The following is a 21,259-nucleotide window of genomic DNA, read 5'->3' on the forward strand; positions in this document are numbered from 1 at the left end:
GTGGCTCAGGGTCGTCGTCATGCTGCCTCTCCATCAGAGAGGAAAGATGGCGTCCCACCCAGCCCCAGCTTCATGAATCTATTTCTGCGTCTTGTTTTCTTTATTTCTATTATTTCTCAATCCCTGGCCGCCTCCACTTAGAACCGGTTCGTTCATCTCTCTTTCCGCGCGGGACGCGGAAAAGGGAGATCCCCGCCATGTCTGGCCCCCGCCGCATCAGGCCCCTGCACACAAGGTGCAGCCACCAGCCGTTCCAGGCACAGGTGGGCTGCCCGGCCCAGCAGAGCAGGGCACACTGCACTTCTGATCGAAGACCAGGAGACCTCCGGAGTCTCTGAGCAAAAGACATTCCTACGTCCAACAAGTTTAATCTAAATTGGCAGGCCTTGATTTGGGGGATCTCGGGATTCCTCTAAACTTTTAAAAATTGAGGATGCCAAAACTTTTTTACGTGGGTCATAGCTGTTGATATTTACTGTAGAAATTAAAACTGAGAATGTTTTTAGATATTTGCCTACAAATTCATTTTAAAATAAATACTTCACTAGAGCAGGGTTAGGCAAAGTTTTTCTGTAAGGGTCAGGCAAGTAAATATTTTAGGCTTTGCAGGCCATATGGTCTCTGTTACAACTTCGTAATTCTGCTGTTGCATTGTGAAAGCAGTCAGACAATAAGTAACAAATGAGCGTGGTTGTGTTCCGATAATATTTTATTTACAAAAACAGGCATGGGCCAGTTTGCTAGAAAACAAACCTTAAAAGGATTAAACAGATCTGCAAGTAAATTAACTATCTGCTAGAATAAAGCCCAATACAAAGATAACAAAGCCAGCAATGTAACATTCATAATGTGTGTCATCTTTCTTAGTACTAGATCAAAGAACTGGAAAATGACCGGGGTCCAGGAGAAAAATCAGTCAATAGAAATAGACCCAGAAATGACATAATGGTATAAGCAGATAAGTACGTTAAAACACTTATTATAAACATGCTCTATATGCTCAAGGATGTCAAAGAAAATATAAATATAAAGAAGAGAGGAATCATGTAAAAAAGAAAATGGAACTGCTAAAGACAAAAATATAATATCTGACGTGGAAATTTCACTGCAAAGGAATAACAACAAATTAGACACTGCAGAAAAAAGCAATCAGTAAACTCAAAAAACTGCAATATGATTTATATAATATGAAGAATGGAGGAGAAAAAGAATAGTAATTTTTAAAAATAATAAAATCTTAATGACCTGTGGAATATCAAGCAGTCTAAGATACATGTCTACCCCAACCAATAATATGATACATATAAAAACCCACATTAACTAAAACATACAGAGAGGTTAAAAATAAAAGTATAAAAAAAGACACATCATGCAAACTCTAATCATAAGATAACTAGAGTAGCAATATTAATATCAGACAAAGTAGGCTTTAGGCCAAAGAATGTTGCCAGATATAAAGGACATTTCATAATGACAAAAGTGACAATTCAATAAGAAAACATAATAATCCTAAACGTGTATGTAGACATTAACTTCTAAACTCTTCTGTTTAGAAGCAAAAAAATAAAAAATAAAATAAAATGGAAGAACTGAAGAGACATATGCAAATTCACAATTACAGTTGGTTATTTCACCATACCTATCTCAGCAACTTACAGAACAAGTGGAGAGAAAAAAAATATTTAAAGATGTAGAAAACTTGGATTCTACCAACCAATGTGACCTAATTGGTATTTATAGAACATAATAGTCTGCAGAATAGACATTTTCAAGTGAACAAGAAACATTCACCAAAACAGACCATATGCTGAGTTCATAAACCAAATTTCAATAAATTTAAAAGGGCTGAAATCATTCAGAGTATGTTCTCAAACCACAATGGAATTAAATTAGTAATCAATAACAAAAAAATTAAAACAGTGCTGTGAGTAGAAATATATTGCAAGCCACACATGTAATTTTAAATGTTCTACTAGCCACATTTTTTAAGGTAAAAAGAAACAGGTGGACTTAATTTTAATAATATATTTTATTTAAGCCACTATTATCAAAAATATTCTCATTTTAACATGTAAGCAATATTTTAAAATGCGATTTTTTTTTCATACTGTATTCCTAATCGGTTACTTACAGCACAGCAATGTGAACCAGCCATGTGTCATGTGCTCCACATGGCTAGTGGCTACCAAATGGAACCACATAAATCAACATGGTAAGTTAACAAATATGCTACAGCTGATAATAATACCCATGTATTTGTACTTTTTTTCCCCAAAGGAAAAACATCTTGCCTTGAGACAGGAAGACTTTTGAAATATTTAGACCTACCTAAAAAAAAAACATGACATGTTAATCATTGAGGTTGCTGATTCGTCTTCAAACTTTAGCCACTATTCTCTAATTGGTCTACTACTCATTCCATGAATACCCATTGGCTACTGTAAGGTTCTCCTGTTCTTATGTGTATCAGATGGTTTTTCCTGCACAGACTCCACAGCACACATATTTCAGAGTTCATGGGGATGAATAGCTTGTCATCTAGTTATGCTGTAAATGTTGTCCGGGGGTTTTTGGTTGCTATATTCCAGCCATCACCATCATCCCAGAATTTAATTTGTAAAACACATGCACGTATTACTGATAAAAATAAACTTTTTTTAAGAGAGAATATTGTTGAATGTTGTTCCTTGTTTTATCTTTGGCTGAAAATGTGGAATAAAGGGGAGCCCAAAAAAATAGTGTAGGCTTGCAGGGAAGATAAGGACAAGAAACACTTCCAAGGAACGCCCTGAGCACAAGAGGCTGGGAAGAGAGATGAAAAGCTTGGATCCAAACCCAAAGATTGGCCACAGGGAAAACAAGCAGATGAAATAAACAGCTTTGAATAGTGAACTAGCACGCATACCCTGGCGATTCCCCAGACAAAAAATAGAAAGAGTCCCCATACTATGGCATAAAGGAGCTGTTAATGGAATTAAAAGTGATTCAGACATCGGCTTCATTCCTTATTCAGCAGCTAAGAAAAAATACAGGCTTGAGCGTGATTTTGGAAAAGAGTGATTATTGGGCCAGCTGCAAAGCTACCCTCATCCCCTGCTTTGTGATCCTGGAGTTGATGCCAGCGGACACAGTATTAGGTGGCACTGGGGACACTGCAGGTGGAAAGGGGCCTCGGTCTCCTGGCTCCAGAGCCTGTCCCTCGTGCTGCTACTGAGCCACTGTCAGCACGCACCTGTCTGGCCGGCACCATGTGAAGCCAATGGTGCACTCTCCAGCTGTGCAGGCCCCAGAGGCAGCTTTCCCAAGTGCACTGGCACCCCAACCCATGACTTCCTACAGTTTCCCTGACGCCCCGCCTGCCACCTGACTGTGGCACCTCAGCACGCTGCATCCAGCGGGCCACACATCCCCTTCAATGAGACCCGAATCTCAGCCTTGCGGGCAGGGAAAGGGATCGTCCAAGTCGGTCCCTTCCTTGGGTGCTCTCCCTCAGTCTACAAGGAACGGCTGCTCCCTGCGGCTGCACTTTTTAGAGATGTACTGGCCTCTCTTTGTGGTTAATCAATCCCACTACTAGTTACTAATTCTTCATACTGAATTTTCCCTGTTCAAATTCAGGTAGGCTTTCTTTCTCCTGAATAGTCTTGAACCCTAAATGGTACCTTAATCATCTGTAAAGTTTAAAAGAGGGCGTACAATGGTGTGGCTGAGTTGGTTGATACATCATCCCAGACACGGAAAGGTTGTGGGTTCGATTCCTGGTCAGGGTGCGTAAGGGAGGCAACCAATCGGTATTTCTCTCACATTAATGTTTCTCCCTCTTCCTCCCTCTCTCTCTCTCTCTCTCTCTCTCTCTCTCTCTCTCTCTCTCTCTCAAATCAACGAAAGCATATATCCTCAGGTGAAGATTAAAAAAAAAAAAAAAAGAGGATGTGTATTTTCTAAATCAAATCCAGGAAATTACAGTCCTTTTAGGAAATAAGAGGAATCAGTGAGAAAGCATAAAACATGATCACAGAAGACCAAAATGAGAAACTAACAAAAGCAAATGGATTAGACTCCCCTAATAAAATGCAAAGACTCTCCAAATGTGCTGAAATATAAAAAGACATGCTGTGTAAGAGACAACTAAAAAGTATATTAAGTTAGAAATAAAAGAATAAAAATTAATTTATCAAGCAAATATAAACAAAAAAAGGAAAGAAATATTCTAATATCCAGGAAGTCAAATTCAAGGCAAAAAAACATAAATAGGACAAAAAGAACAACTTTACAGACTAGCAAGTCTTCCTTATAAATGTACTTAACAGACACAAGTATCTGCATTAAATAATAGTATCAAACCACACAAAGCAAAAGCTAAAACAAGATAAAATTGAGCCCTAGCTGGTTTGGCTCAGTGGATAGAGCGTCAGCCTGCGGACTGAAGGGTCCCAGGTTTGATTCCGGTCAAGGGCACATGCCTAGGGTGTGGGCTCAAGACCCAGCAGGGGGCATGCAGGAGGCAGCCAATCAATGATCCTCTCTCATCATTGATGCTTCTATCTCTCTTTCCCTCTCCCTTCCTCTCTGAAATCAATAAAATATATATATATTTTTAAAAGATAAAATTGAGAAATAACTATATTAGAAGACTTTAAGCTAACATTACTAGTCTATGATAGTTTATAACCAAAAACAAAATTGGAATAATGTGATTAAAGTGGTTGAATGAAGTGAAACACATGTTCACCTGTCCCACACAAATGGATTAAACCTACGTTTAAAACACCCACAGAATATTTTTTTAAATGAGGCCCCAAAACTTCAATAAATTCTAAAAGGCAAAAAGTATGTAAGCCATAGTTCCTTTCCACAAGGAAAAAAACCCTACAAGTAGCAAAAATTGAAAAATAAAAAGCCAACCACACAGAAATTTTTAAATATTCTTAATAAACCAAAACTTTAAAACAATAGCCGAAACCGGTTTGGCTGAGTGGATAGAGCGTCGGCCTGCGGACTGAGGGGTCCCAGGTTCGATTCCGGTCAAGGGCATGTACCTTGGTTGCGGGCACATCCCCAGTGGGGAGTGTGCAGGAGGCAGCTGAATCAGTGTTTCTCTCTCATCAATGTTTCTAACTATCCCTCTTCCTCTCTGTAAAAAATCAATAAAATATATTTATTTTTAAAAATTAAAAAAAAAACAAAACTTTAAAACAATAATAAACTACTTATCAAACACATCAACATAGCCGGGATGTGAACATATTTAAAATTAGAGAAAAACAAAAGCCTTCAATGTATTAATTTGTATACAAACAAAAAAAAATAATCATCAGACTCAAAAGTTATAGGGAAGACATCTAGAGAAAACAAAAATAAGCATAAAATGAGAAATTAATAGAAAATCACAATTGGATAAATCTAAACTGGTTTGAAGGGAAAAAAAGATACCACTAGAAAAAAATAAGAAGTGGTAGGCCTAAGGTAAATTTTTTATAACCTAGAAGGAGCAAATTCAATAGAAATTTTTTATTCTTTCTATTAAAATTCTATGCTAATAAATGCATTGCATTTCAAAAAAAATAAATTTGCTAGAAAAGTATAAATTACCTAATTTAGTAAATAATAAACACAAAAGGAAAATGCAGTAGGAAACAAAATTTTAAAGTTACTTAAATTTAAAAATAGATGACATATTAATAGTCACAAAAGAAACTGATAGTTATCAAGAAATTCTTTCCAGAAAGGGCTCTGAACTCTAGTTTTATAAGCACAGTCCTTCAATATTTCATGGAACAAATCACTCCTGTGCTATAATATAACTGCTTAATGCATAGAAAAATATATACGGTTATCCTATCCGCTTTATAGAGCTAGCAAAATCCCTATGTCAAAACTTGGACAATAGCCAAACTCACTCATGTAAAAATGCTATTTTCCTAAGTAAAATATTAGCAAATCAAATTCTACAGTAACATTAAGGCAGTCACATTTTAGGAAAAATGCATTCCAGAGGACACCACGTATTTTGGAATTAATTTTCCCAGAAAAATAAATGTAAGAGCAGGGGCTGCACAGTTGCAACAGCAGAAGTCCACAATCACTGCAGTGTATTTTTTCTTTGAGACTGCTTTTTCTTATTTCACCATTATTTTCCTATTTCAAAAAGGACTCTTGCTCATAGTGGTAGTTTCTTTAGGATCTTGATCACATTTAATTTCTGTCCCAAAGTTACTGAGACTTGAACATCCTTTTCAACACCAGTTTTAACACTACCACTTCATGAATGCCTGTAAGAGAATAGGTAACATGACTCTCGCTCAGAACGTTGCTGGTAAGGAACCCGAGCTTTACAGGACACTAACGAAGTACGATGGTATGTTTGTTTACCAGTCAAAGCTGTATTGTGTGGCAAAAGCATGAACACTTTACAAATGTACTGAGATGTCAGTTTTGAAATTATGCAATGCAATTCTTGGTCACTTTTTAAGCTGTAAGTAGTAAAACCTCAATAAAGCAGATTAATTTGGGCAAGGGGGTGTAACCGTTAAAGCCAAAAGTCCATTATATAGTAAAGTAGGTTTTCCAAATGGGTATTAAAAAATTGACAAATTAGTTTCCCTGTACTTTTTTGTGTGTTTTTTGTTTGTTTGTTTGTTAATCCTCACCCGAGGATATTTTTTCCATTGATTTTTTTTTTAAGAGAGAGTGAAAGGGAGGGAAGAGGGGGAGAGAGAAAGAAAGTGAGAGTGAGAGAGAGAGAAACATCGATATGAGAGAGACACATCTATTGGCTGCCTCCAAGCATACGCCCTGATCAGGCCTGGGGATCGAACCTGCAGCCTAAGTATGTGCTCTTGACCAGGAATCAAGCCTACGATCCTTTGGTGTGTGGGCCATGCTCCAACCACTTAGCACCACCGGTCAGGGCTAGTCTACCTGTTTTTACTTCTGAAGACACATTTTGTGATTAAAATTAAGTATGTGTGAAAAGTTTAATTTCACAAAAAGCTTTCTGTATGTACTACTGTAATTTTAAATTTATACTGCATTCACCAGTCACCACAAGTAAAGAAATGCACATGGCTGGGGCATGGCTTAGCACCCAGAACATCTGCCCCCATATGAAAACTCCTGCAGAAAGTCACACCACGTGACAACAGAACCAATTTCCTGCTTGATGCGGTGTGATCACATGCTAATCATTTGCTGAACATTGTTTACAAGCAGTGATTCTTGGATTTAAATATGTAGATTACAGTTATAGATATGTAATATTTATTTATGTCAGTGAAATTACTACAGTATTTTTTCCAACATATGGCCTATCGGCTAAAATTTGTTTAAAATATCAGTGAATTAATAACAACAAAATAACGTGTTAATTTAATTATAAGCAAATCTTGGTTAAAAGCATTTTAAAATTAACAGGGTGTCAATCTTCACATATGACATATGGACTGGAAATTTTGTCCGTTAAATTCAAAGTCCATCAAATCAAGGGTTTACTGTATATGTATTACTTTAAATTTTGAAATCAAAGTGAGTCTTGACTACTATTATTAGATCAACAATTTTAAATCGGTATAATTCAAGTCTACATAAGATGCAGGTAAACTGTAAACCTTTTTTTTTTTAAATTACTCTACCTGATCCCAGGAGTTCAAAGCTGGCTTAACGTTGTTAAATCTGTTAATATGTCCTCAACAACGCTCTTCCTCTGGGAGCACGCCCGCGCCTTTCTTCCCCCACCGTCCTGCATCTCCTAAACTCAAAGGGTCCCCCACGAGACTTGCAACCAGGGGAGGAAAGGGCAGTGGCTAACCCCCTAAACCTGTCTCCAAGGCCGCCCTTTACTTGGACTTTCCAACGCGCTAACGCAGCCCAGTCTTGGCTCATTTCTTTCCTGTAACGTTTCTGGGGAGCCACAGCAGCCCACCTAGGCTCTCTCCTCTTGCTTCTTCTATCCCAAGCCCTTCCTTGTATCACTATCCCCAGCTTTAACAAATGTATTCTCATTTTCAAAAATGTCATCAACAAATCAAATGAAAATAATTATATAATTATGTTAATAGATACCCAAAAAGCATATTTGACTAAATTCCTGAGCCATACCTAATTTAAATTCTTTAAAAACTAAAAATAGAGGGAAATTTCCTTTCTAGATGAAGAATATCTGACTAAAAACAGCAAACCTAAAGGTAAAACACTGCTAGGGATGTTCCCATTAAAGTCAGAAAACAAAACAAGAATGTCTACCATTATAGCCGTTATTTTATATTGTTCTAAACATTTCAACCAACAAAACATGCAATAGAAATAAAATAAGACTATTAGAAAAACATCATTAGTCATAGCTATGAAAGTAATTCTTAGAAAACCCAGGCAAAATTACCAGGGAAAGGACTAGAATTAAGTAGATACCCAGAAAATATAAATTTATGACTTGGCCAGAACTATTGCTGTTCAGATCTTTCCATGCCTCCCTCAGGACTGCTTCTATCCTAGTCTGAGTCGCTCCTGTGAGCCTGGAGTACTGCACCAGACTCGTGAACTAACTGGATTCCTTATTTTCAACCTGGGGAGAGATCACACAGTAGGGCCACAGGATGTTCCAATAACAAATCTGACTATGTCATTCCTTTGCTTAGAAGGAGTTTCCCATCATAGTTAGAATAAGATCCAAATTCCTTACTACGGCCTTATAAATATGGCCCTATACAACCAGGCCTTATACAAATGCCATTCTGGACACTGGCCATACTGACTTTCTGTTCCTCAAACACACCTTTGTGCTAGTTCTTCACTTTGTTGGCCTTGGACTCTCCTTGAATCTCACAGGATGGCTCCTTCTAAGATGTAGTCACATCCTACCTTAAATGTTCTTTCCTAGAGATCTCTTGGATCACCCCACCTAGAGCATCCACCAGTTGCTATTTCTCATCACTCTATGTTAATTCCCTCCATTGAATCTAAAGTTCATGATCTGATACTTTTCCCTGCATATTGATTATCTCCCCCACAATGCCGCCTCCATGACAGCAAGAACTGTGTCTTAATAACCATTTAACACTTTAAAGTTCCTGGTACGTAAGAGTCACTCAGTAAACATTTGAATTTTAGTTGTCTGTCATTGTCAAATAAGCTAAGTGCCACAAAACAGGAAGTATGCCTATTTTATTAACTGTTCTATCCCCAGGACTCTGACAATAAATATCTCATGAATGAATGTATCCCTCCCTACCTTTTAAGACCCTAATATTCTAAAATTAGGCAAATTTTTTTGGTGAGTTCAACACATTTTTGGCCTATTTTGACACTGATAGCCAGCGACTGTCCTAAATGATTTCCTATGCATTGTTATAAAGTTAAATCTTCTCACTTCTACCCATCCATTCCCCAAATTCTACATTTGTGTGATTGACTTGTTAAGATAAACACGGAGCTTTAATAATTAAAGTTTACTAGCCTTGTTGAAATTAATCTTTAAAATGCCTTTGTTGAAAAATATTTACAAGAAAATAACAGGTCAAGAAATGTTTTGAGCCCTAATCCATAAACTACACATGTAAGTAGCTGGGCAGAGAAGACATCATCCCTAAAATTATATTGAAAAAAAAAAAAAGGTATTAAAAAGTTAATCTATCTTGTCAGTGTATAGACAAATGATCATTCTATGCTAAAACAGTAAAAACTAACAAAGCCACAAAAGGATTGCCTATTTAGGATTTAAGTTAAGATGCTAGATCACCATTTGGTTATCCCAGAGTTACTCATTAAATATGATACAGAGTACATATTCGCTAGTTTGTGGGCACTTTTAAGTATTCAATTACTTCAAACAAAAGGCTACATTCTCAATTTTTTAGGTTTTGTTTTTATTCAAGAGTATACTCACAGGCGGCACTTAAAAATCAGGCTTTTAAAATAAAGGCCGAAACTGAAAAAAAAATTTTGCAAATGTGACACTGATAAAAGGATGATTGTCATAATTTAAACCCTAAAATGTCCTGTGGAGTCAAAGGCTTTATACACAGAATGTGTTAGATCAATATCGTTTAAAATAAACAATCAAAAGACCACAGATATGGGCAAATTTGTCAATGAAGATAAACATCAGTTTCAGCCTTCCAGAGTACGAAAACCAGCAATTAGTTCATCTTGTGACAGAATACACACTGTGCTTCACATTTTGGACTTTAAAGATTCTTTCTCCAGCAACAAATCAGCGTATCTTTGCTGAAGCTCCTTTTCTCTTTCCTGTTGTCGCTGTACATCTTCTTTAAGACACTTGAAGAGACAAAGATATTAAATAATTATTTCATATGTAAGTAATGAAAATTAAAAAGATCTTATGGAACTTTATCATCCTACAAACAGCTGAGTTCAGTCCTGACTCTTAAGAGGCAAGTATTGCCCAAAGAGAAACAAAAATAGGGGCTACTTTAGCTAGAACACAAATACTGCTAAGGCCATTCTTTGATTAGTCATATAACTACCATCATTTTGTAAAATCTCTGCTTCTATCTCAAATAAACAAGCCATTATTATCCTATTGATACCCACGAATGCACTTTTTCTTGGCAGGGGCTATCATGTGCACTGAGGAAAAAGTTAAATGTGACCAAAGTAACCTGATGCTTTGGAATGAGTATCTATATTCCCAGCACCCTAAATTACCAATCAAAAAGACATCAGTTTAATGTACCTTGGAGAGCTATATGAATGGAATACAATTTAGTTTCGGGGGAAAATAAAATCTCAAGGGTTACTTATTCCATTTTATAATGTATCTTTACACAAAACAGAAAATTAGGGAAGGAAAAGCCTCTGTATCTTCCACTGGCCTGGTCTATCCATCCAACACCTGACAATTCTAGGTCAGAAAAGTTTAGGCTCTGATTGAAAAAAGCGAAACAGTATCAACTCCCGAAGATAGCCTGCACAGGAAAGAAATAAAAATAGGAAAGCCCTGGATAATTCTATGTGGCTCTCTTTCTAAGCAAAGCTGCAAGGCAATGATGTTACCTCTAGCCTCCGGGGAATCGCAGAATCTTCATGTTTCTTGAGTTCTTCAAAAGTGCGTAACTCTAAGTAAGCCTGCTCAATTTGGTCCCATAAGTCATTCAATTGTTTCATGAGCCCCATAGCACGAGACTGGTAACCCCCAAGCAAAATTTTCATCTTCTTTTCCATCTTTGCAGCTCTCTTGGCTTCTGTCGTCATGTGACCCCTGTTTATCTGGGGGGAGATCACATCAGCACACATGAGAAAAGCAGGCTAAATAACAGGACTACAAAGACAGTACTGGTTCAAAGCAGCAGCACACTACAGTTCCTTATTCTTCAGCTATCATACACAAAATCAGGCTTAAGAAGGATCTGTCTTGCATCTGAAGGATATTATAGATTAGTCTTAAATAACATTTATAATAATTTCACCCATGATTCAATCGCAAAGCAGGCTTGAACTTCATAGTATAGAAAAACTAATCTCTACTTCTGAAAATAACTTCTGCTATCATTAATCTGCATTGATTTTAGAACTGGTAGCAACTCATCTTCACCATCTACAGCTCAAAAATGTACTTCTACATTATACATGTACATTTTTAATAGGTGTGATCAAAACATAAGTCCTCAAACTATAAAATTACTAGATTATTTTTATAATGTCAAAATCCTAAATTTGGCATATAACCCATTAAGGAAAAAGAATATCACATTTGTCAATACAATTTTTTAATTTTTGAGAAGTGAAAGGACACCATAAAATTAAGAAAAAAATGATAGTTTTCTATTAAATATGTGTATTGAGCACAGGTGGGATGCCTCCTCAAACCATTCTAAAATTAAGGGAAAAGAATTAAAAATGTATAAACTCACAAAAGAACAGGAGAGGGACAATTAACAGAAGAATGATTTGAACAAAATTCTAAAGCTGCTGCTGGCAAGCACAGCAGCGGTGGCGGGAGCCTCTCCCACCTCCGCTGCAGGCAGGCAATAAGGAGCGAAGGGTCCCGGGACTGCGAGAGGGCACAGGAAGGGCTGAGGGGCCCCCCCACCCCTGCCCAGTACACGAAATTTTGTACACTGGGCCTCTAGTCTGGTATAACAGCATAATACTTATGCTCAGAAAGTGTTTATCTAGTCATGAAGGCGCACTGAGTATGATTGGTGCCTTATATCTGGGAATTACCACCTCACACACAGTTGAGTCATTTATTATTCCCAAACTACCAAAGATTTTAAAACTGCAAAGTTGCTAGCTTTCATTTAATATCAACAATTACATTTAATTTAGTCCAAGCTTTACGAAATTCTTTTGGCTCAAATGTTGTGCTAAAGCCCTAGCCGATTTGGCTCAGTGGGATAGAGCATTGGCCTGTGGACTGAAGGGTCCCAGGTTCAATTCTGGTCAAGGGCACATGCTGGGTTGCTGACTCCGTCCCCAGTGTAGGGCATGCAGGAGGCAGATGATCAATGATTCTCTCTCATCATTGAGGTTTCTATCTCTCTCTCCCTCTCCCTTCCTCTCTGAAATCAATAAAAATCTATAATAATAAAAGCGTAATATGCTAATTAGACTGGATGACCTTCCAGATGAAGCCGGGACTGTGAGGGAAGCCCGGGTCCCAGGGTGCCTACCGCGGCTGGAGAGAAGCCCGGGTCCGGGGTGCCAGAGGGAAGCGGGTGCCGGCATCCGGGAGAAGGAAAGCCTACTCTTGCACAAATTTCGTGCATCGGGCCTCTAGTATATATATATATAAAGAAAACTCTCAGCTATTAACATATCAAATATTTCTTCTCTTTAAACTCTCTTTAAAAAAATAGTGCTAAAGATTCCAAGCAAATATGGAAATAAATTATACTAAAAATATTTAAGTATGGGAAAAAATTAATTTAATTTAGGCAACTATATCAAGTTAGTAACTAAAAATATTTTAAAAGACTGCTTAAAATATTTTTAAAATATATTTTTATTGATTTCAGAGAGGAAGGGAGAGGGAGAGAGAGAGAAACATCCATGTTGAGAGAGAATCATTGATTGGCTGCCTCCTGCATGCCCTCTACTGGGGATTAAGCCCGCCACCCGGGTATGTGCCCTTGACTGGAATCAAACCTGGGACCCTTCAGTCTGCAGGCTGACGCTCTATCCACTGAGCCAAACCAGCTATGGCTGTAATACTGCTTTTAATATTCAATTTTAGCTAAGTTATCTTACATCTGCCATCTGATCATTAAAATGTGAAGGAATAAAGAGATTAAGAAGTACAGATTGGAAGTTAAAAAACAGTGAGGGGGATGTAAAGTACAGCATAGGGAATATAGTCAATAATATATATATACTGAGATTAACTATGTATGGTACCAGGTGGGTACTGGAAATATTGGGGGGAATACTTTGTAAAGTATATGATGACTAACCACTATGCTGTACAACTAGTACAAAATAATATGACTATAAAGTGTAATTGAAAAAATTTGTGAAGGAAGACATCTATATATTTTATAATACACTCAACCTATGACTGTTCAATGCACTTTAGGAGAGAAACTTAACCTAAAACATTAAGCCTTTTTCTAGCGAATGCATACATGGGACAGACTACCTTCAATCAGCCCCAACTCCCCTGCCCTCCACACAACAGTAGTGTCCAACAGATTATAAAACCTTTTTGTTTAAAAAGAAAGATTCAGGAAGAACCAGACTCTGATGTAATCAGATTCACATTTCTAAGCCCTTAAACAATAATAGCTTAAGGAGCTTGTACTGCATCTTATGGCTGATTTACCAAAAGTTCTCCCAAAAAATGTTTTTAAATCATTTTATGCACTTAGAGATACACTTCAAAGTCTTCTTCAAACATCTAACAAAGTTGGTATGGAGCTAGGATGAAATACGTTGCTCACTTGTCACCAGACCAGCCTCCCAAATATGGTTACAATGGAAGAAAGTTTGTGCTTTAAATATGTATCTGATCTAAATTTCGAACAATCTTAAATAAAATAAAGTTCACTATAACATTACAAATTTAAAGTAGGACACTTGATATAATTAAAGCTGATTATATAAAAAATGAAAGAGTGAAATTCTATTTAAAAAAAGGAGATGAATGAGAACATCCTATCTAATAAAAGAGTAATATGCAAATTAACCATACCTCCGCTACACCCATAAGCCATGCCCACAAGCCAATCAGGAGTGAATATGCAAATAAACCCAACCAAGATGGCTGCAGCCACAGAGAGCAGGAGGGAGGCTTGGGTTTCCCCGGCAATAGAGGAAGCCAAGCTTTCCGCCTGCCCTTGCCAGCCCAGGCCTCCACTCAATGCTACAAAGTTTCAATGATAGAAGATAAATAAATCCCAACAAAAATGACAGCAGCCACAGAGCTGGAGAGCAGGAGGCTTGAGTTGCCCCCGGAGATGGAGGAAGCCAAGCTTTCCACCTGCCCTGGCCAGCCCAGGCCTCCACTCCAAGCTACAAAGTTTCAATGATAGAAGGTAAATAAATCCCAACAAAAATGACGGCAGCCACGGAGCTGGAGAGAGCAGGAGGCTTGAGTTGCCCCCAGAGATGGAGGAAGCCAAGATTTCCTCCTTCCCTGGCTGGCCCAGGCCTCCACTCCAGGCTACAAAGTTTCAATTATAGAAGACAAATAAATCCTAGATACCAGGGCCTCCGCTTGGGTCCCCGGGGGGCATGGCCGGCCTGCAAACCACCACAGGCTCCTCGCTCAGGCCACTCCATGCCCCAAGGGAACCCCCACCCTGATCCGGGACACCCTTCAGGGAAAACCAGCTGGCCCCCACCCGTGCACCAGGCCTCTATCCTATCTAATACAATAATATGCAAATTGACCATCACTCCAACACGTGGTCAAAGATGACTGCCCCCATGTGGACACAAGATGGCCACCGCGGGAGGGCAGTTGGGAGGGACCAGGCCTGCAAGGGAGGGCAGTTGTGGGCGATCAGGCCAGCAGGGGAGGGCAGTTGGGAGGGACCAGGCCTGCAAGGGAAGGCAGTTGGGGGCGATCAAGGCTGCAGGGGAGGGCAGTTAGGGGTGACCAGGCCGGCAGAGGAGGGAAGTTGGGGGCGACCGGGCCTGCAGAGAAGGGCAGTTGGGGGGGACCCAGGCCTGCATGGGAGAGCAGTTGGAGGGAACGAGGCCTGCAGGGGAGGGCAGTTAGGGGTGACCAGGCCTGCAGGGGAGGGCAGTTAGGGGCAAAGAGGCTGGCATGGGAACAGTTAGGCATCAATCAGGCTGGCAGGGGAGTGGTTAGGGGGTGATCAAGCTGGCAGGCAGAAGTGGTTAGGGGCAATCAGGAAGGCAGGCAGGCGAGCAGTTGGGAGCCAGCAGTCCTGGATTGTGAGAGGGATGTCCGGCTGCCCAGTTAGGCCTGATCCTACCGGGATCGGGCCTAAACGGGCAGTCGGACATCCCTCGAGGAGTCCCAGATTGGAGCGGGTGCAGGCTGGGCTGAGGGACACCCCCCACCCCCATGCACGAATTTCGTGCACCAGACCTCTAGTCCTAACATATAAAAACCCTGGGTCCCTCACATCCGGGACCCAGGAGCGTTCACCAGGCTGCCACACAGCAGGCGAGCAGGCTGAACTGCTGACCTCTCGGAGAGAGAGAGAGGCGGGGCTGATCAGCAGTGGTAGCGGCTGCTGGCAAGGCTGGGAGAGAGAAGCAGGGTGATCAGACCCTGCTTCTCTCTCCCTCGCCAGCAGCCAAACCTCTCTCTCTCTCCCAGAGGTCAGCAGTTCAGCCGCTCGCCAGCTGCCTGGGGCAGCTGCTGATCAACCCCACCTCTATGCCCGGAGATAGGCCCGGAGATGCTGACTGGCATAGAAACCAACCAGTCAGAACCAAATCTGTACCTCCCACCCTTGGGGATCAATAAAAAATAAAAATCATCTTTTTGGTGCTTGGTGACAAAGGTAACACATCTCTTGATATTTTAGAATTACAACAGCATAATATACGATTATCCCAAGCAAACTTACAAACTAATTCTTTGAATGTCTGGCAGCAATTTAAAAAGGACATGTAAGGATTTAATCCCTTCCGTTGTGTAGAGGGCCTCCTGGGAAGGCACCTGAGCATTCTATATTGGTCCCTCTTGCCCTTTTTGGCCAAGAGGGACCCTCTTCTCACAATCCAATTGCCCACAGCTGTTGCCTGAGCTTTCTGTTCATGCTGAGGTTGAAGCCTCGTGGTGGCTGGTACCATGGATCTGTCTCTCACCTAGTGGGGCGATCGGGACCCTCCCTGGAGAAGAAACCCGGGTTCCCCAAGATATGTGATCAGTGCTGGGGCCCCGCCAGCAGGCAGGGGGATCCCAAGGCAGGTGCTGGGCGTGGAGACCAGGGGGCATAGGGTACAAAGGAGACAGAACTGAACCTCACATCTCCCTGCTTGGCCCCGGAGGATGGCTGGTTAGCCAGAGACGGGTAAGATTCCTCAGGGAAGGAACAACCTAAGACAGGCACAGTCGCAGAGGGGCCATCAGGAGAGAACTTGGGGGTCAACAGAGGTGGGGCACAGAACCTCACCCCCCCCCAACTTTGCAGGGGCCTGAACACTCACCCCTTCTGAAGGAAGTCTCCTGCCCCCATGGCTGCTTAACTTCCCATGCCCAGCTCAAATCGGGACCCGGGTAACAGACAGAGACTTGGCCGACAGCAACTGCCCTCTCACTGCAAGAATTGTTGTCGTGTACCCATGGTGAGGGGAAGTGGGTTTTTGATATCTAAATCCAGCCTACCACCAGGAATGCTCAGGACCTACTCAAGAAGGCAAATAATCCTTTCCACTAATATTTACAGGGTAAAATAAGATTGATGTTAGAATAATAAATTTGACAGTAAAATAGTAGTCAAGTTTTCAGGCTAATTGAAATTGGCTAATTGAAACAAGCGAATATTCTAGAAAAATTAATTGTACTGGACAAAAAGCAGTTCCTAAAGTGTTAACTTAATTTTTATTGGTAGTTCATCTCATGATAAAATTGCGTAACATGTAATAAACCTAAAGCAGTAATATTATAGTACAAAAAATTAAAATTTAAAAGCTATCAAGACTACATTATAAAATTTTCAAAAGCCTCCTAATATTTAAATCAAAAAAGGGGGGAATAGAAGAATATCATGTAAGGAAAAATATCCTGTAAGTAAATTACATCTAGAAAATTTGTACTTTAGAAAATTAATTGTAAGGCTAAAAGCAAGACACCCATGAAAAACACACATGGTGTCAAAACAAGCCAGAGGAAAATCATTTGGGCAAAAAATGAAAAAGGATCCCAAGTCAATTTTATAGAAAATATCCCCTTATTAACTTTTGGTCGAGAATATGTTTGTATATTTTCAGAAAACAACTCCAAGACCATGTGGATTCCAGCAACAGAGAGGAATCGACAGGACTACTCCAGCCATGAAGACAGAAGAGAAGCAATCCAGAGATGGAAGACACTTACGTCACCTTGCCATACTAGCAGTCAGCAGCTGTGCATCACTGCAGGTTGCCCAGGACCAAACCAGAGAGGGTCAGACCTGCATTACCACCATTTGTCCACCATCCAGAACTGAAATATCATTGCTGACATGTGCACATAAGGAACTGTTTGACATTCAAAAGAACTGTTGGCCCAGAAAGAAACTCACTACAGACTGATTCATTTGCCTTTCAGCATAACCATTATTGCTTGTCTCATTTTTGGTTCTTATAAGTGTATTTCTAGTAGCACATGATCTCACTCATCTAGGGGAAATGATAAACAACATAGACTGATGAACAAGAACAGACCCAGAAATAAAGAGGCATGGGTCAGATTGTCAGGCCTCAGAGGGAGGGTAGGAGAGGGTGGGGATAAAGGGGAGAGATCAACCAAAGGACTTGTGTGCATGCATATGAGCCTAACCAGTGGTTAAGGACAACAGGGGGGTGGGGGCATGCGTGGGGAGGGGTGTGGGATGGGAATGGGAGGATGAGGACAAATATGTGATACCTTAATCAATAAAGAAATTTAAAAAAAAAAAGAACCAAATCTGGGTTAATTGCAAGGAGCCAATGGCTGCCTAGAAGGCGGAGCTTTTGATACTGACTGGCATAGAAACCAACCAATCAGAACCAAATCTGGGTGAATTGCGAGGAATCAATGGCTGCCTAGGAGGCGGAGCTTTTGACACTGACTGGCATAGAAACCGACCAATCAGAACCAAATTGGCCGGCAGAGGAGGGCAGTTGGAGGCGATATCAGGCCTGCAGGGGAGGGCAGTTGGGGGCCATCAGGCCAGCAGGGGAGGGCCATTGGGGGCAACCAGGCTGGTAGGGGAGGGCATTTGGTGGGGACCAGGCCTGCAGGGGAGGGCAGTTGGGGGCGACCGAGCCGGCAGGGGAGGGAGGGCCGTTGGGGGTGATCGGGCCAGCAGGGGAGCAGTTAGATGTTAATCAGGCCGGCAAGGGAGTGGTTAGGGGGTCATCAGGCTGGCAGGCAGAAGCGGTTAGGGGCCAGCAGTCCCCGATTGTGAGAGGGATGTCCAACTGCCAGTTTAGGCCCAATCCCTGTGGGCCTAAACCAGCAGTCAGAGATCCCCCGAGGGGTCCCAGATTGGAGAGGGTGCAGGCTGGGCTGAGGGACACCCCCCCCATCCCAGTGCACGAATTCCGTGCACCGGGCCTCTAGCCTATATATAAAACCCTAAGCAACCAAATGACTGATGATTGGTTGCTATGATGCGCACTAACCACCAGGGGGGTAGATGCTCAATGCAGGAGCTGCCCTCTGGTGGTCAGTGCGCTCCCACAGCGGGAGTGCCACTCAGCTGACCGATGGGCACCAGACACCGGGCTCACAGCTGGCAAGCACAGCTGTGCGGGGCGAGCCTCTCCCACCTCCACGGCAACGTTACCAAGCAGCAGTGGTGGCGGCGGCAGCAAGCATAGCAGGGCCGGAATGAGCAGGAGCAGAGCAGCACCTCCCCGGATGCCTGCCACTTAGCGCACTACTATATCCTCCAAGGGGTCCTGGATTGCGAGAGGGCACAGGCCAGGCTGAGGCACCCCACCGGAGCATGAATCTATGCACCAGGCCTCTAGTATCTACATATAAATGTGTAAGAAAACCAAGCTGACAAATTTCATACTATTTCTGGAATTTGCTTCAAAATAATGGGGAAGGTGTCCTAGCCAGTTTGGCTCAGTAGATAGAGCATCAGCCTGGGGACTGAAGGATCCCAGGTTCAATTCCAGTCAAGGGCACATGCTGGGGTTGCAGGCTCAATCCCCAGGAGGGGGTGTGTGGGAGGCAGCCAATCAATGATTCTCTCTCATCATTGATGTCTCTCTCTCCCTTCCTCTCTGAATAAAAATATTTTTTTTTAAATAATAATAGGGAAGGGGAAATTGAAACAGTGGCTGGATGAGTTGGTGACTGTCATAGCTGGGTGATAATACAAGAGTATTCATTACAATAGTTTACATTTGGGTATGTTTTAAAATTCCCGTAATAAAATGATGCACAAGTATGTCAACTGTTTCAACACACCAAAACATATGTGATATGTTAAATTAAAATTCACAATTATGTAAAATCTATGTATACTAACCAAAATCAGACTGTCTTAATTTCTCTCCTAAGATCTACCATATCTCAAATTTCTGACATTCATCAAAATTTATAGAATAAAAACTTAGCCCCCTGCTGTTCAAGGTGAAGTTACTTTTTGATACCTTAAACCAAGTTTACCCCATTTAGGTAACACTAAGGATGAACAAACCTGAAAGACATGGGAGAAAATTCCCATTTGCTATTTGCTAAGCACATTATCTCAAACTCTCACTTCCATGATATTAAAACTATTACAGATAAGGAAATTTGAGATCCAGAGAGGTTAAGTAACTTGCCTTAGTCCACACAGCCACTAAGTGCTGAAGCTATGCAGTTATGTCCTACTTTAAAAGTCCAACATATTAGGCCACACCAATGCTAATAAAATGGAAGTCCTGCCTGCCTCAGCCCCCGAACTGCAAAACGCCTGAAGAAATTCAAGCTGTGGGACTATGGTAAATGGCTTAATGCACCAGACAGTTTCCAGAAAAATTATTCCAGACACATGTAAACAAAATCATAATTAACCCTTTGCACTCGCTTGCTTTTTTCTCGATTCCTTTATTCTACTCAGGATTTAATTTTTTAAATACCCCAGATTTTACAAAGTGCGGCAGTAGAATAAAAAACTGGAGTTTCTTTTCATACAAACTTATTTATTTTAGATTTTTTTATATTTCAAATTATTCATACATTCAAAGAGTAATTTTAATCTCTATAATTTTTCATGGTGTGATATTTTTTGAAACATTCACCCACATGAAGACCTGGTTTACATTCACATGTTTCGCAAATATAAATCATCTCTCTTCTTCCTCCTTTGATTTTTCTGTTAGAACAAACAACACAATCTTTGTGTTTTTTGTTAGGGTGAGGTGTGATTATATGAAGCTTTCCATCTAAACGTTGCTCTAAGTTAGTGGATAATAATCTACCCCTGGAAGTTAGTGTACTGGTCTAACCTTTTTCACGTGACTGATGTGTCTTAGAAACAAATAGCCTTTGAAGATGCCATTGGTGAAGCTTAGGTGGTGGCATCAGTTGAGACGGCATTTACATTTTACTTGTCCTTTCATGCTAATGAAAACAAGAAAAGATACTGGAAAAATAGACAAAAATCCCCCTCCCCCCCCCCCCCCCCCCGCGGTGAAACTACGTGTCGAGTGTGGCTCGACATACGAGCTGCTACCGATGCTAACCGTGTCGAGTCACACTCGACATCCGAGTGCAAAATGTTAATGGATCTGCTCATCAGTCTTCCCCTGATTTAGACATTGACCTGTACCTACCCACTTATAAGAATTTGACACTTCAGAAAAGCTTTTACTTTCCCCAGCTTATATTTTTAAATTCATAATTCTTTAATTCTTAAGAAACTATGAAACTATAGGAAAACAAACATCTCTCAGAAAAATTTTACAGAGGAAAAAAGTTACTAACAACTTTTTAAGAAGTTGGGCAGAATATAACTTGTGTAATTATTTGGAGATTTCACCAAAGCTAATCCTTGCCACTAACTTTATTTTTTTTTTTAATTTCTTTATTGATTAAGGTGTCACATATTTGTCCTCATCCCCCCATTCCCATCCCACACCCCTCCCCACGGATGCCCCAACCCCCTGTTGAACTTAACCATTGGTTAGGCTCATATGC

At 40.7% G+C, this 21,259-nt stretch overlaps 1 protein-coding gene across 1 annotated transcript in view; it reads right to left on the reverse strand.

The window, feature by feature from the left end:
• Window positions 1-547: 547 nt before the first annotated feature.
• Window positions 548-21,259, reverse strand: part of CDC5L (cell division cycle 5 like) — a 68,759-nt gene continuing 48,047 nt past the window's right edge. Inside the window, exons 15-16 of the mRNA XM_079780449.1 lie at window positions 11,011-11,223; window positions 548-10,272 (exon numbers count right to left, since the gene is read on the reverse strand). Coding sequence (XP_079636575.1) covers window positions 10,168-10,272; window positions 11,011-11,223 — 318 coding nt within the window. The 3' untranslated portion in view covers window positions 548-10,167. The remainder of the gene's footprint in view (window positions 10,273-11,010; window positions 11,224-21,259) is intronic.

This window comes from Cnephaeus nilssonii (assembly GCF_951640355.1).
Source record: "Cnephaeus nilssonii genome assembly, chromosome: 9".
Taxonomy (NCBI): domain Eukaryota; kingdom Metazoa; phylum Chordata; class Mammalia; order Chiroptera; family Vespertilionidae; genus Cnephaeus; species Cnephaeus nilssonii.